Source organism: Triturus cristatus, chromosome 3_2 (assembly GCF_964204655.1).
Source record: "Triturus cristatus chromosome 3_2, aTriCri1.1, whole genome shotgun sequence".
Classification (NCBI taxonomy): domain Eukaryota; kingdom Metazoa; phylum Chordata; class Amphibia; order Caudata; family Salamandridae; genus Triturus; species Triturus cristatus.
Window position 1 is genome coordinate 1164972776 of NC_140584.1, and position 24262 is coordinate 1164997037.

A 24262-nucleotide genomic window follows, 5' to 3' on the forward strand; every position below is an offset into this window, starting at 1 on the left:
ATAGTATGTACCTCGGTATCCCTTGAATTTTTTTGGGTCTACTAGTTTCAGCCTTTGGATTTGTTCATAAGGCTTTCGTCAGGACCAAAATAGTGAGTGACCAAAAAAGCGGCCATGTTGGTGTAAATATCAGCACACACCCTAAAGTGTGCTGTGAGTGTAGTGGATTGTGTTGTTACTCACAAATCCTCTGGATCCGATCGGTCTCTGCAGTATGGGGTACAGCAGAGACCGATCGGATCCATGAGGCATAACCTACTCAGAGTTTAAGCACTCCGACCAGAAGATTTGTGAGCAACAACAAAATCCACTACACTCACAGCACACTTTAGGGTGTGTGCTGATATTTACACCAACGTGGCCGCTTTTTTGGTCACTCACTATTTTGGTCCTGACGAAAGCCTTATGAACAAATCCAAACGTGCAGTTGTCCGGCCGTGCACTTGCACTGCAGACGCGGGTCACTGTCAGCAGCACACGTGCAGGTGTCCGGCCGTGCACGTGCACTGCAGGCGCGGGTCACTGTCAGCAGCACACGTGCAGTTGTGCAGCCGTGCTCGTGCACTACAGGCGCGGGTCACTGTCAGCAGCACACGTGCAGGTGTCCGGCCGTGCACGTGCACTGCAGGCGCGGGTCACTGTCAGCAGCACACGTGCAGTTGTCCAGCTGTGCACATGCACTGCAGGCGCGGGTCACTGTCAGGCGCGGGTCACTGTCAGAGGCACACGTGCAGGTGTCCGGCCGTGCACGTGCACTGCAGGCGCGGGTCACTGTCAGCAGCACACGTGTAGATGTCTAGCCGTGCACATGCACTGCAGGCGCGGGTCACTGTCAGCAGCACACGTGCAGGTGTCCGGCCGTTCACTGCAGGCGCGGGTCACTGTCAGCAGCACACGTGCGGTTGTGCAGCCGTGCACGTGCACTACAGGCACGGGTCACTGTCAGCAGCACACGTGCAGGTGTCTGGCCGTGCACGTGCACTGCAGGCGCGGGTCAGTCAGGAGCACACGTGCAGTTGTCCGGCCGTGCACGTGCACTGCAGGCGCGCTCGTGACGTGGCTTTAGGCGCAGTGGACTTTCCTGTAATCCAAATGCCGGCGTTACAGACACTCGGAAGCGCCAGGGAGCCGAGCCCAAACCACATCTGTTATTCATGGAGCGCTACAAAAACTGCCTCATGGCATCCGTAGAGACCTCCTTTGTGAGGAGCTGTCAAAGGTGTCTCCATTTGGAGGTCTAGAGACAGAAAGTGGCTTCACGGTGAGTGACTAAAGGTAGACACCCCCCCTCCCCCGAGGTTCTGAGACGGAAGACCACCTCATCACTGATGCGAGAGTGGTCCCAAGGGCATGTCGTCCCTGCCGCACGGCTCTCAAAGCCCGTCTGACCACTGAAGCGAAGCTACCAAGTGTGTCTCGCGGAGTCCTTGGCTCTGAAGTGTGTCCTCTCACGGAGGCCGATGCTGCCAGCTAGTCTTCACTGAGGGAAGGCTCCAAATCTCCCCCTTTCCTGAGGCATGAACCCTCGAGGTATCTCCTCCGAGACCTGCGGTTCTTGCAACAGCTCATTTCTGAGACATGGGTTTTCTGGGGGATGAGGTTTTAAGGATGTCTGGTCACTGAAGAGTGGGGTACCAGGGATGTTTTCTCACTCTGGTATTGTGTCCCCAGGCTTTCTTCTCTCTGAGGTGTGCAGTCTTAAAGCTGTCTCCAAACTGTCTGAGGCATCCATCTCCTCCCTGAGGTGTGAGGGTCTTTGTGTGTTTCCTTGCTAAAGGAGTGTGCCCCCCCCCACAGCCCCCCAAGCATCTCTTCAGTGACTGGCCAAAGAACATCTCCTCCATTAATCGAAGGGTCTCAAGAAGCCCCCGCGCCGAAGCATGGTGTCCCAAGTGCAACACCTCACTGAGAGGAGGGATCCTCACCGAGGCACGAGGTTTGAAGACTGTCTTTTCACGGATGCGTGGGGGTGTAGAAAGTTTCCACACAGGCACTGGCTCTGTGGCTATCTCTTCACTATGAGGCCAAAAACCCTTTTCTTGACCGGTGTTTGGTTGGAAGGAATGGGCTCTCTGCAGTGTGAGAATCTATGTTGCAGTCCCACTGATTAACAGGTTCATGTGAGAATCTATGATGTAGTCTCACAGATTCATGTAAGAATCTATGATGTCTCACTGATTCACAGATTCATATAGTCATTTATTCAGTGAGACATGGCTGTTCCTGTGAAGTAAAGGTTCCATGACCCCCTCACTGGGTATGAAGCCACAGGGCCATCCCTTCACTGACGTATGTCGTCAGAAGGGACTTCTCACTGAGGCATGAGTCCTTGCTGAAGTGTGAGCACCAGTGGCGTTGAGGTGTGGGGTCTGCTCTGATATGGGGTCCAGTGGCTGTACCTCACTGAGGCGTGGCCTTTTAGGTGCATTTTACTAGGAGGCAGATTTTGAGCATCTTCTCACGGACACCCCCCCCCCCCCCTCGTGGCGCGAGGCGTAGGGTCCTACTTGCGTGAGTCCTATGGTTGTTTCCTCAGGAAATATGGTTCCTGAAGTCTGTCTCCTCACTGAGGCTTTGCTTCCTAACGCTGTATCCTGACTCAGGAGTGTTCAGGCCGCCGCCGCCTCCTCAGTGAAGTGTAGAGTCCTAAGGCCTCCTACTCACTGACACATGGGGTCCAAAGGCTGCTTCTCACTGTGACTTGTGCTGACTGAGGCACGTGGACTGGAGGCCATCCCTATGCTAAGGCGTTACCACTAAAGCGCACACCCTCGCTCTGAGGCGTGGCCTGCTAGGAGCATCTTACTAAGGAGGCCGATAAAACCTCTGACTCGCTGGCCACACACAGGTCTGCTCACTGGAACTCACTGGAAACAGGTCGACTCGGACTGGAGTACGGCTTGGAACCCGAACATGTAAGCAGATCACACGTGGGAGCTTTACGGAGATGATTTGTGAACATGGGGAGGCTATGGGAGACTGTCTGTGAGAGACAGCCTGTGTCCGTGAGACAGGCTGCTTGTCTGTTCTTGTGTCTCACGCTGTCTGGATTCTGCCTGTGTCACACCCTTAGCCGATCTCACTTGTGAGCCTTTAGGAGTGGCCTTATAGTAAGTCGCCTATGTGAGACTGTGGGAGACAGCCTGTAGGAGAGCTCCTCTGATAGACTGCCTGTGTAAGGGACGGTCTAGATGTGTTGCAGCTGCTTAGATGCAGACTGTAAAGCCGCGAAGCCTGGCTCGGATCCCGGCGTACCACATGACCACATTGGGTGATCCTGGCCATTCCTGGGAGAATCATGTTGTTGATTTGTAGGCGTTTCAGTTGTGGGTCCGCTATGCAAGAATATAGTTTGTGTTGGTTTTGTGAAAGTAGAAAGAGTTTCACCCTTCTAGAAATCTTTGCTACTTTTGACGTGTCCAGATTGGCGTTTGCTTGTTCTTTAGGACCAGTTAACTGTCCCTAGCTGACCCAGGCAGAGTGTTTCCGAGACAGCCATGTAAACAGTACTGATGCGTTGAGGCGCTGGAGGGCACGGTGTGTCTAAGCTAGCCTTCTTCGAGTGGTTCTGAGACTTGTGATGAGGGAAGTGCTGTGAGCTGGCAGTGTGTTGCCACCTTCATGGTTGTGGTGCTGCGTGATGCGCATGCGGGAGTCACGCGCGAGTCACGCGCCCATCATATGTCAGACGCCGAATATTACTAGTTCATCATTGTGTAAGCATGAAACGTATCTTAAGCTTCCCTTATGACTCTTTAGAGCTGTAACCTGGCTTGTGTTGTGCCTTCACATTGCAGGTGTTGAACCTGTCGCGCGCGCACCCCCGCCCCTTGGCGGTGCCCTGCAGTCCAGAACTGCAGGGTGGCACCAGTGTGCCCTTAACCTTTTCTGTATCCTTGGGTCTCGGCAGGATGGGCCAGCTGTCTGTACCTGTGCCCATCCTCAGGCTGGCGCTTAAGACGTACCCTTCAGGGCGCTTTCCACCCCTTTGACATGGGCACGCCCATGTTATCCAGCAACAGGGACACCTTGCAGAAAACGCACGCTGTCTATCTTGCCAGCTACACCCTGGTGATTCGTTTCATTGATGATAATGTGCAGTTTTATGTAACGTTTCATGCCACTCGCGACCTTCCTCTCGGCGCTGTAGATATCATTTGTATTGCACATTTTAATGGTACCAAATTTATTGTTTTTGAAAGGCTGGGAATTAGATCAGAGCTTGTGATCTGCCGAGCACACGGATGTCGGTAGGAAGCAATTATTTTCTTGAAATAGGCGCTGCCTCTCTACTGATGATTTAAATTCTGCCAGATTTACCAGTAAAATGAGTCTCCACCTTCCTTACTTCAAATTGTTTAAAGTATTTTCTTACATAGTCTGACTTCTGTAGCTTGAACTATCTTCCACCTTCTGAAACGGGAAATGACTTGAGAATGGACCGGAAGTGCACTGTACACATCTCTTAGAGATCAAAGTTGCAATTTAAAATGTTTTTTTTTTTTACCTCTCCATCCAGAAAGCACTGGTACTGTAATGGATCTAACACACTGCACTTCCTGTTCTCCAATGCCATTTCCTGTTTAGGGACTGAATACAGTTTAATATGGTTCCAAAAAAGTTTCAGTTAAGGATGTTGTAAATACATTTTAATTTCCCAGTCCAGAAGAAATGAAAACATAAAGAGCAGTAAGCGGTTTTGTGCACAGCGTTTTGACACGGTTTAATTTCAATTTCGAAGTAACAACACTAGTTGAATGCGCTTGTTGTGACCTCTTAACTGGTCCTTTGTGTAGTTTCCACCTTTGCTTTGCTCTGGTTGAGCAGACTCCGCCATCTTGTGTGTTCACACTCTATTAAAGATTAGGGTTACCAGAGGGCACGGGGTCACGGGAGCACAGTGTCCCAGTCCTGGGCTGCACTCTTTGTGGGTCAGTGCAGTCTGCTGCTTGACGTCCAGTTGAATCAGATGAATTGAGCGAGTAAATCCCAGAATGCACCGGGCTCCTCAAGTCTGACTACAAACAACCAGCGGTGTAATGGAACCGCCAGGCAGTCTTAAAAGTTGTGGCCGCTTCCTACGGATATTCATCCTTGGAGTACCATTGAGTTGGGTAGTAGTAACAACCATTATTTGCGTAGTGACACAACTTCTATAGGAAAAGCTATACAAAACAAGTTAATATTACTTATTGTACTCCGGATAAGACACCTCTGTCTCTCTGTCTCTCTGTCTCTCTGTCTCTCTGTCTCTCTGTCTCTCTGTCTCTCTGTCTCTCTGTCTCTCTCTCTCTCTCTCTCTCTCTCTCTCTCTCTCTCTCACACACACACACTCCTTTTTCATTAGGTCTCGCTTGGCGTTGGCAGCGCACATGCGCTGCTCTCGCCTTGCGAGGGCCTTTTGGAATCAATACTGATTCCAAAGCTAGATGTGCACGCGCACGATCATCACCCACGTCAGTTTACTCTTCAAATTACTTGGAGTCGTGACGTGACACAAAACACAGACTTTGCTGAAGTTGTACAGCAGAGTGGTTTTATTTATACTTCTGCTGCTGTTTTAGCAGTGGGGAAGCCTCTTGCCCGATGGACTGCTCCTGAACTAGGACGGGAGGAGGGAGCTAGGGTGAAAGGTGGTATATGAGCAAAGCTAGGAACGCTATGGGGTGGCCACAGGAGCTGTTCCATTCACCATTAACTTTAAAATGGGCATCTCCACAAATTAAGCAGGTGGGCAGGGTTCTCTCCACCAGCAGCTGGGCATAAAAAGTGGACTACCAATTAACCTCTATGCACAATTTGCAAAGTGCTGTGTATCCCAGTTGGCTGAGCTTGCATTCACGCTACACTGTTGTGTTCATGGTTAAAAGTGTTCAGTAGCTATATAGCCCCCCCCCCAAAATAATTACGCTGATTTGGCCTGGCTACTTTGTCGGGGATAAACACTGATTGCATCTACTTCCAAGAAAATTGACCAGAAACCAATACGCAAGCAACAACCTACTAGCACACAGCATCCAATGTAATGAACACCTACGGCTGACCACAGATGCGCCTTCTCTACCGCTCTAACACAATGCCTTCAGTGAAGCAAGAAACAAATCAGCTGTCCTGCACACCGTAGACGTGGCCTATGTTTGTAATATATTATAGATGGAGTCAAATCATTGCCAAGGGAGGATTTTGTACAGTGCACATCCTGAGCTGATGTATTTTCAGAGCTCTTAAATGCGATCACAAAGGGATATGAGCCTGCATGACAATAACAGACTAGAGTTGTGGCCATTTTGGAACAGGGGATTTAGTTCATAGCAAGGCGAGCATCAGTTCCGCAGTAACTTTGTAATAGGATGTGTCAAATATTACCATATTACGGATACCCACCAGCACAGGATTTGCTTAAGAATCTGCCACAGTTTATCTTTTCATACCTGACATCGGGGAATGGCTTTTATTTTTATTAGGGTGTATCTGATTAACAATGGTCTCGCTTTTGCTGACTCGCATTGCATACCTTATGAATTAAAACGCAAGCGCTGTTTTCAATATACCACGTTTGAGAAGTTTTATCCTAAGTTTTCAGCATGTTTGTGCTTTTCTGTTTTGTGTATGAATGTGTTTGCCTATATGCGCACAGATGTCATTTTATAAGTTAATACGTGCTGGTGCCCAAAGTTTTTCTCAATCAAGCAGATGGCACCCACGAATGTCAGGATTGCCAGATACCAAGGATGCGTAGTCTGGATTCCACCTCGTGCGTCATTCTTCCAGCACCAGACACTCTCTGCCCCTTTATTTCACTCCTGTGGGTTCTTTTGAGGTCAAGCCTAGTCATGTGCATGCGTTGCTCTGCGAGGCATAGTGCTTCTCTGGTCTTATTGGTAATTCCTCATTCTTAGTCCTCTAGGCAGTGCTGCAGCTGTGTCTCTGTTCTCAGTGGTAATTCCTCATTGTTAGTACTCTAGGCAGTGCTGCTGGCTGCTTTTCTGGTCTCATTGTTAATTCCTCATTCTTAGTCCTCTGGACTCCTCTAGTAAAGAATAATATCATTTAGAACGCCAACAGCTCTACCTTTCACAAATGCGAAAACAAATAAAAACAAAAATATAATCTTGTCTAGTATTACAAATCTATACTGCACACCACTATACTCTATACAACAGCACGCTATCCTAACACTACTCTTTACTTTCTACACACTCAACTTCACTATACAGCGAGACTTATTGGCATTGCCAAAGCTTGTTTAATCGAGTCTCTGTCCGTCCATCATTTGTGAACTCCGTACCTTTTGGATAAATCTCTTATGGTCCTGAATGTGTACTCCGCTAGGCATGTGCTACTGACTGTGATGCAAATTGTGAAGTAAGTATGTGATTGTCGGCGTTAGCTTAAGACCCGGCGTTCCAGGCAGCCCTATCTTTATTCCCAGAGTCTGCGCTCTACCGTAGACCCTGTACTTGCCTATCTATGTTTGTAGGGATTGAAAATACCTTATACCATTAGTACCTTATTAGTTTATATGAAGGTACCATGTGTGCCAGCGCACCGAACGCCTCTGTGTCCATGCATAGGGCTACTTTGCGCGCACATGCCAACCAGCACATTATCCACTGTGTCTGTCACTGGAGGGTGTGATGTGTTGCCACATTTCACAATATCCACATGGGAAACATTTTCATGTGATTAATGTAATTGGGGTTTATTCATAGCGCCTTTGAAAGCCTTCAGGAGCATGAGGGGGCGTGGACACGAGGCCCTTCTCAAACCTTTCACTTCCTTTGGCCTCTCAGGAGTAGGTGAAAGAGATTGGGTAGGTTTGGCGCAGGTTGCCAGGCTTGGTTTCTGAGATTGTGTAGTTTCGGCGCAGGTTGCCAGGCTTGGTTTCTGAGATTGTGTAGGTTTGGCGCCGGTTGCCAGGCTTGGTTTCTGAGATTGTGTGGGTTTGGCGCAGGTTGCCAGGCTTGGTTTCTGAGATTGTGTAGGTTTGGCGCCGGTTGCCAGGCTTGGTTTCTGAGATTGTGTAGTTTCGGCGCAGGTTGCCAGGCTTGGTTTCTGAGATTGTGTAGGTTTGGCGCCGGTTGCCAGGCTTGGTTTCTGAGATTGTGTGGGTTTGGCGCAGGTTGCCAGGCTTGGTTTCTGAGATTGTGTAGGTTTGGCGCCGGTTGCCAGGCTTGGTTTCTGAGATTGTGTAGGTTTGGCGCCGGTTGCCAGGCTTGGTTTCTGAGATTGTGTAGCTCGGCGCAGGTTGCCAGGCTTGGTTTCTGAGATTGTGTAGGTTTGGCGCCGGTTGCCAGGCTTGGTTTCTGAGATTGTGTAGGTTTGGCGCCAGTTGCCAGGCTTGGTTTCTGAGATTGTGTAGGTTTGGCGCCGGTTGCCAGGCTTGGTTTCTGAGATTGTGTAGGTTTGGCGCCGGTTGCCAGGCTTGGTTTCTGAGATTGTGTAGCTCGGCGCAGGTTGCCAGGCTTGGTTTCTGAGATTGTGTCGGTTCGGCGCAGGTTGCCAGGCTTGGTTTCTGAGATTGTGTAGGTTCGGCGCAGGTTGCCAGGCTTGGTTTCTGAGATTGTGTAGGTTCGGCGCAGGTTGCCAGGCCTGGTTTCTGAGATTGTGCAGGTTTGGCGCAGGTTGCCAGGCTTGGTTTCTGAGATTGTGTAGGTTTGGCGCAGGTTGCCAGGCCTGGTTTCTGAGATTGTGTAGGTTTGGCGCAGGTTGCCGGGCTTGGTTTCTGAGATTGCGTAGGTTTGGCGCAGGTTGACAGGCTTGGTTTCTGAGATTGTGTAGGTTTGGCGCAGGTTGCCAGGCTTGGTTTCTGAGATTGTGTAGGTTTGGTGCAGGTTGCCAGGCTTGGTTTCTGAGATTATAGGTTTGGCGCAGGTTGCCGGGCTTGGTTTCTGAGATTGTGTCGGTTCGGCGCAGGTTGCCAGGCTTGGTTTCTGAGATTGTGTAGGTTTGGCGCAGGTTGCCAGGCTTGGTTTCTGAGATTGTGTAGGTTTGGCGCAGGTTGCCAGGCTTGGTTTCTGAGATTGTGTAGGTTTGGCGCAGGTTGCCAGGCTTGGTTTCTGAGATTGTGTAGGTTTGGCGCAGGTTGCCAGGCTTAGTTTCTGAGATTGTGTAGGTTTGGCGCAGGTTGCCAGGCTTGGTTTCTGAGCTTGTGTAGGTTTGGCGCAGGTTGCCAGGCCTGGTTTCTGAGATTGTGTAGGTTTGGCGCAGGTTGCCAGGCTTGGTTTCTGAGATTGCGTAGGTTTGGCGCAGGTTGACATGCTTGGTTTCTGAGATTGCGTAGGTTTGGTGCAGGTTGCCAGGCTTGGTTTCTGAGATTGTGTAGGTTTGGCACAGGTTTCCAGGCTTGGTTTCTGAGATTATAGGTTTGGCGCAGGTTGCCGGGCTTGGTTTCTGAGATTGTGTCGGTTCGGCGCAGGTTGCCAGGCTTGGTTTCTGAGATTGTGTAGTTTCGGCGCAGGTTGCCAGGCTTGGTTTCTGAGATTGTGTAAGTTTGGCGCAGTTTGCCAGGCTTGGTTTCTGAGATTGTGTAGATTTGGCGCAGGTTGCCAGGCTTGGTTTCTGAGATTGTGTAAGTTTGGCGCAGTTTGCCAGGCTTGGTTTCTGAGATTGTGTAGATTTGGCGCAGGTTGCCAGGCTTGGTTTCTGAGATTGTGTAAGTTTGGCGCAGGTTGCCAGGCTTGGTTTCTGAGATTGTGTAGGTTTTGTGCAGGTTGCCAGGCTTGGTTTCTGAGATTGTGTAGATTTGGAGCAGGTTGCCAGGCTTGGTTTCTGAGATTATGTAGTTTCGGCGCAGGTTGCCAGGCTTGGTTTCTGAGATTGTGTAGGTTTGGCGCCGGTTGCCAGGCTTGGTTTCTGAGATTGTGTGGGTTTGGCGCAGGTTGCCAGGCCTGGTTTCTGAGATTGTGTAGGTTTGGTGCAGGTTGCCGGGCTTGGTTTCTGAGATTGTGTAGGTTTGGTGCAGGTTGCCGGGCTTGGTTTCTGAGATTGTGTAGGTTTGGCGCAGGTTTCCAGGCTTGGTTTCTGAGATTGTGTCGGTTTGGCGCAGGTTTACAGGCTTGGTTTCTGAGATTGTGTCGGTTCGGCGCAGGTTGCCAGGCTTGGTTTCTGAGATTGCGTAGGTTTGGCGCAGGTTGCCAGGCTTGGTTTCTGAGATTGTGTAGGTTCGGCGCAGGTTGCCAGGCCTGGTTTCTGAGATTGTGCAGGTTTGGCGCAGGTTGCCAGGCTTGGTTTCTGAGATTGTGTAGGTTTGGCGCAGGTTGCCAGGCCTGGTTTCTGAGATTGTGTAGGTTTGGCGCAGGTTGCCGGGCTTGGTTTCTGAGATTGCGTAGGTTTGGCGCAGGTTGACAGGCTTGGTTTCTGAGATTGTGTAGGTTTGGCGCAGGTTGCCAGGCTTGGTTTCTGAGATTGTGTAGGTTTGGTGCAGGTTGCCAGGCTTGGTTTCTGAGATTATAGGTTTGGCGCAGGTTGCCGGGCTTGGTTTCTGAGATTGTGTCGGTTCGGCGCAGGTTGCCAGGCTTGGTTTCTGAGATTGTGTAGGTTTGGCGCAGGTTGCCAGGCTTGGTTTCTGAGATTGTGTAGGTTTGGCGCAGGTTGCCAGGCTTAGTTTCTGAGATTGTGTAGGTTTGGCGCAGGTTGCCAGGCTTGGTTTCTGAGATTGTGTAGGTTTGGCGCAGGTTGCCAGGCCTGGTTTCTGAGATTGTGTAGGTTTGGCGCAGGTTGCCAGGCTTGGTTTCTGAGATTGCGTAGGTTTGGCGCAGGTTGACATGCTTGGTTTCTGAGATTGCGTAGGTTTGGTGCAGGTTGCCAGGCTTGGTTTCTGAGATTGTGTAGGTTTGGCACAGGTTTCCAGGCTTGGTTTCTGAGATTATAGGTTTGGCGCAGGTTGCCGGGCTTGGTTTCTGAGATTGTGTCGGTTCGGCGCAGGTTGCCAGGCTTGGTTTCTGAGATTGTGTAGTTTCGGCGCAGGTTGCCAGGCTTGGTTTCTGAGATTGTGTAAGTTTGGCGCAGTTTGCCAGGCTTGGTTTCTGAGATTGTGTAGATTTGGCGCAGGTTGCCAGGCTTGGTTTCTGAGATTGTGTAAGTTTGGCGCAGTTTGCCAGGCTTGGTTTCTGAGATTGTGTAGATTTGGCGCAGGTTGCCAGGCTTGGTTTCTGAGATTGTGTAAGTTTGGCGCAGGTTGCCAGGCTTGGTTTCTGAGATTGTGTAGGTTTTGTGCAGGTTGCCAGGCTTGGTTTCTGAGATTGTGTAGATTTGGAGCAGGTTGCCAGGCTTGGTTTCTGAGATTATGTAGTTTCGGCGCAGGTTGCCAGGCTTGGTTTCTGAGATTGTGTAGGTTTGGCGCCGGTTGCCAGGCTTGGTTTCTGAGATTGTGTGGGTTTGGCGCAGGTTGCCAGGCCTGGTTTCTGAGATTGTGTAGGTTTGGTGCAGGTTGCCGGGCTTGGTTTCTGAGATTGTGTAGGTTTGGTGCAGGTTGCCGGGCTTGGTTTCTGAGATTGTGTAGGTTTGGCGCAGGTTTCCAGGCTTGGTTTCTGAGATTGTGTCGGTTTGGCGCAGGTTTCCAGGCTTGGTTTCTGAGATTGTGTCGGTTCGGCGCAGGTTGCCAGGCTTGGTTTCTGAGATTGCGTAGGTTTGGCGCAGGTTGCCAGGCTTGGTTTCTGAGATTGTTTAGGTTTGGCGCAGGTTGCCAGGCTTGGTTTCTGAGATTGTGTAGGTTCGGCGCAGGTTGCCAGGCCTGGTTTCTGAGATTGTGTAGGTTTGGCGCCGGTTGCCAGGCTTGGTTTCTGAGATTGTGTCGGTTCGGCGCAGGTTGCCAGGCTTGGTTTCTGAGATTGCGTAGGTTTGGCGCAGGTTGCCAGGCTTGGTTTCTGAGATTGTTTAGGTTTGGCGCAGGTTGCCAGGCTTGGTTTCTGAGATTGTGTAGGTTCGGCGCAGGTTGCCAGGCCTGGTTTCTGAGATTGTGTAGGTTTGGCGCCGGTTGCCAGGCTTGGTTTCTGAGATTGTGACGGTTTGGCGCAGGTTGCCAGGCCTGGTTTCTGAGATTGTGTAGGCTCGGCGCAGGTTGCCAGGCTTGGTTTCTGAGATTGTTTAGGTTTGGCGCAGGTTGCCAGGCTTGGTTTCTGAGATTGTGTAGCTCGGCGCAGGTTGCCGGGCTTGGTTTCTGAGATTGTGTAGCTCGGCGCAGGTTGCCGGGCATGGTTTCTGAGATTGTGTCGGTTCGGCGCAGGTTGCCAGGCTTGGTTTCTGAGATTGTGTAGGTTTGGCGCAGGTTGCCAGGCTTGGTTTCTGAGATTGTGTAGGTTTGGAGCAGGTTGCCAGGCTTGGTTTCTGAGATTGTGTAGGTTTGGAGCAGGTTGCCAGGCTTGGCAGTATCCTATGTTTTAATCTGAAGAAGGTTCATCTGTCTCCCACACACCTTCTCTCCTGCCACACCGACAGTTCGAAATAAGAGCACCTCGTTGGCCACTCGACACCGAACGCTTCCCACATAGGATCTCAAGAAATACAACACTCTCCCAACCTCGCACTCCTCCATGGCATAGGTCGCTCGCTGCTCAGCCCAAAACGCTCTTTAGCGCCTGGCATCGGGGTGTGCAGCGCTGTGTAAATGCTACAATACAATACAGTGCACTGTCAGTGAATACCCTGAAGATCTGATATGGATGGGCAGCGTGTGGGGGTCTTGGTAAAACCTCCAGGGCCACACACTCTCCAGCAGTCCTGCCCCCCCCCCGTACCCCCCCCCCCCCTCTGCAGCAGCCTGTGGGATGTATTCAAGGGGCACCGGGGAGGTCATAAGAGTGCTGTAGAAGGTGGCTCTAGACATTTTAATGTGTAACAATCATCTATTCACAGAAGGGGGGCTATTTATCGCCCTCTCAAGCCCTGCCTAGGGTGTATTTCAATAACCCCCGCTCCTGTGTGTCAGGGCTCCCAGATACCTGATGGTCTGGCAGGGAGTGGGGCAGGAGAGGGGGGAGGGGGAGATGTACCTGCTCTACCCGGGTTTCCTGCTCCTCTGCTGTTTCCAGTAACAGGACTCTGACCGGACCCCGCCCGCCTCGCCTGAGGCACAGCTCCGTCCACGAGACTGCCTGCCAGTGAGAGACAGCCTGTGAGATGCTCGGTGTGAAAGACTCCTCTTGGGTTAAAGTCGGAGACCACATATCTGTATCGTAAGAGGAGAGGGGCAGCTTGAGACACGGCCATTCATCATATTGGGTTATGATCTTAAATAATGCACCTGGACATACGGTAATAGGACGCTTCGCATTAAACCATATGATGTGTACAAGATCAAGCGGGTTAAGACAGTTCCATAGACATAGAGCGCGGTACCGAACCCTCTGAAGAGCGCCCAACCCTCTGAAGAGCACAGTACCAAACCCTCTGGAGAGCACAGTACCGAACCCTCTGGAGAGCGCAGTACCGAACCCTCTGGAGAGCACCGTAACTAACCCTCTGGAGAGCACAGTACCGAACCCTCTGGAGAGCGCAGTACCGAACCCTCTGGAGAGCACCGTAACTAACCCTCTGGAGAGCACCGTAACTAACCCTCTGGAGAGAACAGTACCGAACCCTCTGGAGAGTACAGTACCGAACCCTCTGGAGAGCACAGTACCGAACCCTCTGGAGAGCACAGTACCGAACCCTCTGGAGAGCACAGTACCTAACCCTCTGGAGAGCACAGTACAGAACCCTCTGGAGAGCACCGTAACTAACCCTCTGAGAGCACAGTACCTAACCCTCTGAGAGCACAGTACCTAACCATCTGAGAGCACAGTACAGAACCCTCTGAGAGCACAGTACCTAACCCTCTGAGAGCACGGTACCTAACCATCTGAGAGCACAGTACAGAACCCTCTGTACAGCACAATACCGAACCCTCTGGAGAGAGCAGTACCTAACCCTCTGGAGAGCACCGTACCTAACCTTCTGGAGAGCACCGTACCTAACCTTCTGGAGAGCACCGTACCTAACCCTCTGGAGAGCGTAGTACCAAACCCTCTGTAGAGCACAGTACCTAACCCTCTGAGAGCACAGTACCAAACCCTCTGTAGAGCACAGTACCTAACCCTCTGGAGAGCACAGTACCTAACCCTCTGTAGAGCACAGTACCTAACCCTCTGGAGTGCACAGTACCGAACCCTCTGGAGAGCACCGTACCTAACCCTCTGGAGAGCACCGTACCGAACCCTCTGGAGAGCGCAGTACCGAACCCTCTGGAGAGCGCAGTACCGAACCCTCTGAGGAGCGCAGTACCGAACCCTCTGGAGAGCGCGGTACCGAACCCTCTGGAGAGCGCAGTACCGAACCCTCTGGAGAGCGCAGTACCGAACCCTCTGGAGAGCGCGGTACCGAACCCTCTGGAGAGCGCGGTACCGAACCCTCTGGAGAGCGCAGTACCGAACCCTCTGGAGAGCGCAGTACCGAACCCTCTGGAGAGCGCGGTACCGAACCCTCTGGAGAGCGCGGTAACGAACCCTCTGGAGAGCGCAGTACCGAACCCTCTGGAGAGCGCAGTACCGAACCCTCTGGAGAGCGCGGTACCGAACCCTCTGGAGAGCGCGGTAACGAACCCTCTGGGTTTTTTCTGGCATCCAGGACTGAAGCTCAGCGACGCAGGTTCATAAAGTGATGATGCCTCATTTGCTAATTTTTGTTTCTTTTCAGTAAAGCCTGAGTGTCATTGGTGCATTGATGCACAGCGGCTTCCGCATTCCCATGGACCCGCGCGCCCTTAAGGGTCAGTCTGAGCTGTTCTACTGACAGAACACGTCAGGAGCCATGATCAAACCATGTTCGAAGACATGTCCTACTTTGGTTCTGTGCTGGATGGTTACCACTCCACACCACCTCGGATCTGTTGGCAAAGGAGGTAAACCATGTCCGAAGCTGCCCTCGGAAGCCCATCACGTGCTCCTCTGTTGAGATGAATTTCCCATGCCCAATCGTATCGATGGCAGCCGATGAGTTTAACAGAGCAGGGTAGCTTGGTCCAGATTGATGCTTGTCCGCCAGTGTATTTAGACTGGTAATTCCAATACTACAACCTGCATGCAAGCTGGATTCATAGTTTGACAGAAGGTTTCCTTTGGCAATGGCAGCGTTTAATTGGTTGCAGCAGTTTTATCGAAGGCTTTCCTTCGCCAAGGTAGGATACAGACATGCTGGTTGTTTGGTAACGGGATTTGGTTAACATTGGGTTTTTTGACAACGGGGTGATTACCCTCACCTTTAAAAGGATCAGAAGTGAGTCTTGGTCGAGAACGACAAAGATCAGGCGAAACCATATGTTTTCGAAAAATGGGGAAATGGAATGTGTTAATGGCTGCCAGGGGGACATTGAGGGGTGCGTGACAATAGTTGCTGACGAATGTACTGAAAGTCTGCAGAAGAGGCAGCCCTGAGTTTACCACTGGAGTACTTCATGCTCGGTTCTGTCAAAGGCCACAGAACGATCTCACAATAGTAGCGCTGCATGGGGGATATTGTCTGGAATGCAGAATAGTTGACCCCTGATGTTGAGGGTAGCAGTGGTCTGTTCATGTGTACAGTTAATCTTGTGGCAAATACAGCTTGTATTACATGCATCATACGTGAGTGACCGCGGCATGAGTGACCGCTTTCCGTGAAGGATTCCCCGTGCCTCTTCCACTTGGATTTAATAATTTATTGTGCACAACAAATACCAGAAGAGCCTCGTTTCAAGCTGCACAGCTGCCACGATCAAGAAGGTAGGAAGAGAACGCAACAGCGGATCCAGGAGACATTCAACATGGTTCCTAATCCTGCTTCATGGATAAGGGGACATAGGTAGGGGGAGTAAAGCCTGCTGATCGCTGATCATTCAGAGCTTAAGTAACTTGTACATAAAATGCCTGTTCCACTAAGGAGAGGGTAAGGCCGGCTGGTATTGGGTCAGTAGGTGTCCGGAGGGAGGTTGTCCATTCAGTGCATCTTCAGCTCATTTGGAAGGCTCAAGGGACGGGGACTCTTTGCACGAAGGAGGGCCACGTTCCATGGTTCTGTAAACGCTGTGGTGAGTTGATTCTCTCTGAGAGTTCTCCTTCTCCAGCTGGTTATGATGAGCCCGGCGTCTTCGCTGGAGCAAAGATCTCTATTCAGCGTCTTCAGTGTGACCGCTGCTGTAAGGCTTTGGGCAACTGAGGTGTGTGGCTTTCCAGATGATGCCGCAGGTGTGTCATTTGATTTGTTGTGCAATGGGTACCCACTTTAGTTTTTTGCTTTTGGAGGACATATGCTCAAGGTTTTTCAGGCCAAAGAAGATTCTTGGTGGTCTGTTTTGGACCATTTGCAGTTTTATCAGGGTCCTCAGTGGTCCGTTAAGAAACCTGCATGGGCAGTGGTATCATCTCGATTAGCTTAGATATTGGCGGACAGGTTACTCCGCATCGGTGAACGATGCAAGGGGATTTATATTTCTGCGGACGGGATATCTTTCACTGTTGTGATGGAGTAACCCGTCCGCCAAGATCTAAATTGGACCCTAGATCTTATACGAGGAGGATTTTTTGAGGAAGGCCAAGCATTGGGTAGATTTTGGAGATGTCCGAGACAAGATGATGTGCTTGACTCGTAATTGCTTGGACTTTTGTCCATGTTTATCTGAAATATTGTTTTTGTTTATCCAGGTTTTGGTAGCAGCCAGGCATGAGCAAATGGATGTGGAATCAGGACTGTGTTGTTGAAGGTCTATAAAAATGTGTACTTTCTTAGCAGATTATGGACTGACATTACATTGGATAGGGGTCACGTGTACATGTTGAATAGAAGCGGGGCGAGCCTTGTGGGAGCGCAGGGATATCGATGGAGTGTTTAGAAGTGTACCTCATTTTTTTCCCCCATGAGGGATTATGCTAGCTAGCTGTCAGTTATTTGTGTGTATTCCATGCTGAAGAAAGACATTGATGACTTGTGGAATGTCTTCTGCAGCTGTGGAGTTGTCAGATGTTGTTAGGTGCAGGGGGAATGGACTATGTGCATAACCCTAGGGGGGGAGCTTTCTGACTATCATCGGTTCATACAGGAGAGCCCACATGCCATTGACTCCCATGTGCAGTGCACTCTATATTCATACTGCCTGTTGGGTAGATTAGAACTAGGGTCTCTTCACAATGTTGTCGGATAAAAGAAAAGCCGCCTCGGCTTCGGCTGGCGTTCTAGTATAACGGCTAATACAAGCATACGCGGAAGGTCAGCCAGTTCTGCAGAACTGGAATCTGAGCTTTAGCTTACAATAGGTGGCCAGTTTCCTTTTATATGTTTTTATTAGCGTAAATACGTCACATGTTTTGCGTTTTTGAGAACACATCTGTGTAAGCACATCACTGTATTAAAAGTATTACCTTCTATAAAAAACAGCAAATCACGTGTGTAAGGAATGCTAGTATTGTGCACGTGTTAGTGAGCTGTGTATCTGCACCCGCTTGTCCTTGACTTGTCTCTTAGAGATCCAGCAATGCTCTACATGACTACCCCTCTGCAAGGCATACTCGCCCACCTCTTCTGTGCCTCTGCTCTGTCTTATCTACATATTTTATAAAGGCGTGTTCTCACAAAGCGGACCTGTAACTTTCTATCCCTACTATGTCTAGTTATATTTCTCTTTTCTACTTGAACTCGTGTCTACTTCCCTCCCCGGGACCTGACTCCATGTCGTGTTGCTCTTCTGTCCCACTGTAGCAGACCGCATAGGCCTGTATTTCTTCTTTATATGCACCTTTGCACAAGACTTTCAACCCTGGCATCCATTGGCATGTAAGGGCCTTCTTCATGTCTACGTTTATTGTATCAACTTTGTCGCCTGTGGCCGTACCAGCCCTTCTATAAAAGTGACAAAGAAAGAATGACTGTGCCGAAATAAACTTCTATTAAAGTTCCTTCGTCCGTTCACTTCACATAGCCCTATTAGTATTACTCTTTTTGTTTTTCATCAACTTGTGTTGTCTTTATGGTCAGAGAACTCCTTGCTGAGCTATAGAATCTCAATAAAGTTTATTTGGAGTGTTTTTGCCCTCTTTCCCTCTGGAGAAGCAGTAGCCACTGTGGCACACTGAATGTCTGCCAGGCCGTTATCATGCCCTGGATGTCTGCTGGGCCGTTATCATGCCCTGGATGTTCAGTGGGCCGTTATTGGATATCCACCGGGCCGTTATCATGACTTATGTCCAGCGCACTTGTTCTTCCTGCCTAAGATACAGTTCCAATTAGTCGTGGCTTTCGACAGGATGAAGCCAAGTGTTCCGCATGCGAGTGCATGGACGACAGTGCGGATGCGTAGTAGGCGCGTGTACCGCGATGCAGAGTTGAGCATATGTCGGTGCCGCCTCTGTGATGGGATTAGATTTTCTTTCACCTTTAGTAGTCTGATCCCAGCATTTGGCACAGTTTAACAGGACGGTTTTGGAGAGACACAAGTTGAGCGCCTAGGTACAGGATGGCTCAGCACACACCAAAAGTCAGAAAATATAGTGACAGGAAATACAATACAATATCCTGATTAGTGATTAATGAACAAGAAAAAATCTCCCAAATGAATAGAATGAGTCTTCAAATTATTTGAAAAAATATCCTTCTTTTATTCCTTTATATTGTTTTTCTTCAGACTTCGATCGTTTTAAAACCACAATACAAAATTCATAGCCGACGCAGCGCGTTTCGTCCCACTGTGACTTCTTCAAGGCTATAAAAAGTACATACAAAACATACATTACTGATTATATTTACATTAAAACTTAACTTCAATACATATACTAAGACATTGTCTTGCACAAGTGTTTAACTCGCAATAAAGTAATTGGATTGCACAATATATACATTTTGTTCATGGGGAGAGATCTTGCTAGTGAAACAGAAGCAAAGCATCATAAAGGGCGGGGAGATCTTTATGCCGATAGGAGATCAAATAAAAAGTATATATAACACACAGCCATAAGATGTAAAGCTGAACACAGGCCTAATTATATATTATTGGAACACATTGTCATTGTATACGGGTAAACATACCATAGGCAATATTGTTTATATGATAATCACCTTTAGGACCAATATTGCATGTAGTGATTTTTTTCTTCTTTTTCTTCTTTTTTTCTTTTTTCTTTACAGGAGTCTAGGTAATCTAGCATACCTGTTTGTGTTTTTGCAGTCCACAACAGTAGTGCACAACGTCAATTCATAGCACATCCAATTTCATTGGTACAAATCAAATTCTGTAACAGAAATATATTGATATATCTATAATTAACTGTACATGTAAGAGGAAAACCCAAATATTTTATACATGATGTTAAATAACATACCTTGGTAAAATATATAAGTTGCGCATACAAGAACATGTCCGTGCCATTAAAAACTGAGATGACAGATATCCGGTATCAGTTCATATACAGACCATGCACCCAGATAATACAAGAATCACCTTCCATGCCATAGATCATGTGACTAGTAATGAGAGAGGTGAGGATAGAACCAATTATCTCAGACAGGTTGAAGCTCGTCGGATTTGCCGTCTGAGAACTGTAATGTTTGGTCTGAATGTCAATAATGAATTACACCATTTTCTTTAGACAACCATTCTAGCAGAGAAAGAAAGAAACGCTGTCCTTACGTTAGACTGGCCGCGATGTAATGTATGAATTCAAACGAACTCTAATGATATTTGTATTGGTATTGAACACTGGACATATATGGGTGTGTTTGACTCATCTGCATTGAAACTGAACTAGTACCATCTATTCCATATACGGGTGAGTTTTGTTTGAAACATTTGCCCTTATGTTTTTGATACATCTGCTCAGTAAGGGATGTGTTCAGCTTTACATCTTATGGCTGTGTGTTATATATACTTTTTATTTGATCTCCTATCGGCATAAAGATCTCCCCGCCCTTTATGAATGTTTTGCTTCTGTTTCACTAGCAAGATATCTCCCTATGAACAAAATGTATATATTGTGCATTCCAATTACTTTATTGCGAGTTAAACACTTGTGCAAGACAATGTCTTTGTATATGTATTGAAGTTAAGTTTTAATGTAAATATAATCAGTAATGTATGTTTTGTATGTAATTTTTATAGCCTTGAAGAAGTCCCGTTGGGACAAAACGCGCCGCATCGGCTATGAATTTTGTATTGTGTTTTTAAAACAAAAGTCTGAAGAAAAACAATATAAAGGAATAAAAGAAGGATATTTTTTCAAATAATTTGAAGACTCACTCTATTCATTTGGGAGATTTTTTCTTGTTCATTAATCACTAATCAGGATATTGTATTGTATTCCTGTCACTATAATTTTCTGACTTTTGGTGTGTGCTGAGCCATCCTGTACCTCGTGTTTTTGGTTTTCCAAAATTGTGGGGACATTGGAAGGTCAAGTTCCCAGCTCTTTGCACAACCATCCTTGTCCATACTATCAAATACAAAACTAACTGGTGCAGGCTCGGAGTGCCCTGACCTTTTGTCTCGTGTTTTGCTGGACACGTTGAGAGCCTAGGTTTAGACTAGAGTTTGTTGCTGAACCATTTTGAGGGCCTTTAGTTCTGGTGAAGGAGAGCACAGAGTTATCTTGAGACGAGAGCATTGCTAGAGGAAGCAGTTGTGCCTCAGTCCTGATTTTCAGTTCCATTCCAGGCAAACTTCACATCTGTACATTTGGAATCCAAGATTATGTACTTTCTGAATGGTCACCGTGTGACAAGTGAGTGTCACGGTAACTTATAAGTGGGCACGTCTTATTCGTGTCCCATGTTCGGAACCCTCTCTTTTATTGAGAAAGGCTTCTGCGGCTGAACCCCGTCAGGATGGGAAGGCTAAAGTGTCCTCCCTCTGGTGCAGTCTGGAAACCTGATCTTCCTCCAGGGTCGCCGCAGGTTGCCGTGACACTCACTTGTCACACGGTAGTAAGGGAATATAGGTTGTCTTTCTCCCTGATCCCCTTTTTTTTCCTCACAAAGGTCCTGATGAAGCGCTAAGGAATCCGTTAGGGACCATAGGCAGCGCGAAACATGTCGACCACCCACAATTCACTTACTATTTCATTTTAGACTCACATACGGGTTGAGAGCAGCGGGACAGTATCTTTCCCTCCCCCTACTCATTTCAGCGCGACCTGCGCCTCCGTCCCAGATTTATTTTATTTTTTTCTGACCCTGAGGACCCACGAATAAAACCACAAGGGTACCAACGGGCCATTTTATCTCCCCACTCTTCACCCAACCCACACACCCACATGCACAACTGCGGCGACTTCTAAAAAGATCTCCAACAGAGCACGCTCGAGGAGGGCCCGTGTGGGACTGCAGCGCCACCCCCACGAGGAGCAGTGCCCAATGATGATGCTTTGCACCCGCAAGGGTGTGTGAGGGTACAACGATTACCCGCACAGGAGTACCACTACCCTACTCTACACACACCTTAGAACTTGCTTTTTGGAGACACCCATCACTAGATGCAGCGCCGACCTGGACTGCCAGATTTCCTGCTCCCCTTCGCCTTTAGGAACTGATACCACTTTCAGTGTTCGTGCTTCACCTTTGGAGCATCGGTACACGACCTCTCTTTCAACAAGCATTTGCAATGCAATAGGTCTCGCAGTTATACGAGTTTGAGCTATTGGCATTATAAATGACAGTGCCTTTTATTTATGTGTTAAAAAAACCAAACTTAAATAAAAAGCATTGTCATTTACAATGCCAATAGCTCAAACTCCTATAAATGCGAGCCCTATTGCATTGCAAATGCTTGTTGTTTTAGATTGACAAAAAGCCTGGCAGCATCCAAAACAATAAAGTTTTGCAAAAGTCATGGAAAAATAAGTATTGCCAAAAGGCTGGAGGACAACGCCCGACCTATTGGCTTTGCCGGTGCTTGTTTTCAGTGTATCTAGCTTTTATTTGCTCGAGTGTCGGTTTCTGGCACGGAGAAACAGTCAACATCGTCAACATCTGTGAGTGAGGGCAAAACAAAGGGAACGTAGCACGGGCCACATGTGATTCACCTCTGGAGGTTCCAGGGCGACTGACAGGTTTCCATCCTAGCAACTGACTGACACTTTCGCCGCAGTTACTTAACGCAAATTCCCTGTTAAAATAAATAAAGAAATGATAACGTGAAAGACTCAATATCTCCCGAATGTTCTTTTTGTTATAAGACTGAGTCTGCAGTATATCACGGCTGAACCTTAAAAGGGAATAATCGCTCTTCTCGCTCTACAGCTATAATGGAAATGAACGTATAATCCACACTTTAGGGAACTGGGGGACACGTGCAATCCTTATCCTTTATCGAGTATGTCGATACGCCTGCGAACTCCCCAACTCTCTTCAGAAACAGCAGCCGCTGAAAGGGGCGGAGAAAAAAAACGCGATCGCGATCACATCAAAGCGGCCGGGCGGCCCGCGAAAGTGAAAGCAAACGAGTGCTTTCAGGCCTCCAAATGGTGCGCGCACCCGGCCGACGCACATGCACTGTATTTGGAGGCCTGAAAAGCCACTGTTTACACTTCTAAAACTCGCTTACTATAAGTCTCGCCAGAGCAGCGCTAAAGCGCTGTCTCAGGCGAGACCTAAAAACTGCTCCATGTCCCCCTCTTATATTGTGATTATAATGTGTTGGTTCGCCCACCTCTACAATGTGTGAGACTACCCTCACACTTTCCCTTGCAGATTCTTTCATACACAACGCGTTGCAACCAGATTACACAAGAATTACCGGCTGTAAAAGCACGGGGTTTTCCAGGTTCCGGCTCTCCGCATCTGGTGAATGTGGGCGCGGGAGTGGGCGCTCTGATGTGCCACGGCCGTAAGGTGGGGAAGGTGTCGGTGGGGGCAGTGCAGGCTCTCGGCCTGCGGGTTTGCGTTCCATGTCGCCCCCCCACATTAGTGTTGACAGGGGTCAGATGGAGGCCGTGGGGGTGGGAACTCGGCCTCCTAGGTCTGTGTCGTCAGTGGCTTTACAAGGTGTAATTCCACACCCAGAATCGTTCCGGTGGCTTTACCGGGTGTGATGCCACACCCAGAACAATCAGACTGATGTTCCCGCATCCGGTGTTTTGGGTGCAGGAACACAGGTACACCTGCAGCTGGCCCCTTTGATGGTTAGATGAGTCTGTAAGGGGATGAGACCAAGTGCTAGAATTTTGTGTGAGCGCTGGTCTAGCTCCTAGAAGTGCCTTTTTGAGCGTTAGTTGTTTCTGTTGTTGACTGCGCCAGGCGCAGAGGTGTGGCACAGTGGTAAGAAGGCCCCATCCCTGGCTCCCTGGGGTTGCTCAGAGATGATGGTGCCTCATAACCGGGCCTGACATCTCTGCAGGTGTCTGGCCCCGTGACAGACCCTCGGAGTGACAGACTGGGGTGACGGAAGCTTTGAGGGTGACTCGGAGTGACTGAACGAGGTGACGGGCCTCGGGAGAGTGACTCGGAGTGACAGACTGAGGTCACTGGCCTCGGGAGGGTGACAGACTGCTCTCCACACTGAAGGCCGCGCCTTCTTCAAGAGCTGCAAACTGACTGCATGCCCGGGGCGCCGGTGGCAAGCCGGGCGCTTGGAATAAAATCGATTTACTGCGAGGAGTGCGAGGGAACATTTACCCCCGTGGCATGCGCACATTCTTTTGACATGCACATTTTGATATTTCTACTTTCAAGTTGTTAAACCCGGTGTCAGTTCACGTACACGCTAATAATTAATTATTTTGTGGCTTACAGATGCAACGCAAGTTGTGCTGATGGAAAACTTTGGGAACTACATTTTTGGAGGTGTTTTGTTTTTGATTTTATAATGGAATGATCCGTTTTGGATGGTTGTTTTTTAGAAACCCGGATTAAGATTTCTACTGGAGTTCAGACACATACTTGACTAATTGTTGAGCATTGTCGTCTGCCAGCTGGAGGCACAAGTGGGCGACAAGGAATGCCCGGTCCTGGTCTGGGGTCTCGCCCCCCGTCCACTCTCACCGCGCTGTCGAGCTGAGCCCCGCCCCCTGGGACTGCCCCCGACCCCCCCCCTTCTTTAGCGCCGTGCTAAAGGTGGGGGCCGATCGGGTCTGAACCGAGGTCGTGTGCCCTCATTGACGTCACAGTTTAAAGTGCAGAAGAAAAGAGCGAGGCTGTATCTGCAGATCAGGCTACAGAAGAACTCTGCGTTGTTAACACGCTGCAGGTGACCTCTGACCCCCGTGTCTTTCTTGTTGATGTATTTCTGCCTCTAAAATACTTCAGTTTAAGTCCGGCTCGGCCACTGAAA

The 24262-nt window shown here is 49.0% G+C and overlaps 1 protein-coding gene across 2 annotated transcripts in view; it reads left to right on the forward strand.

Moving 5' to 3' along the window:
• Positions 1-24262, forward strand: part of LOC146859348 (putative thioesterase PNKD) — a 234905-nt gene that overhangs the window by 36500 nt on the left and 174143 nt on the right. Inside the window, exon 1 of one of the 2 annotated variants that reach the window (XM_085650026.1) lies at positions 14784-14878. The exons of the other annotated variant lie outside the window; for it this stretch is intronic. Within the exon in view, the coding sequence (XP_085506152.1) occupies positions 14799-14878 (80 nt within the window). The 5' untranslated portion in view covers positions 14784-14798. Of the gene's footprint in view, positions 1-14783; positions 14879-24262 lie in introns of those variants that run through there. 2 annotated transcript variants of the gene reach the window in all.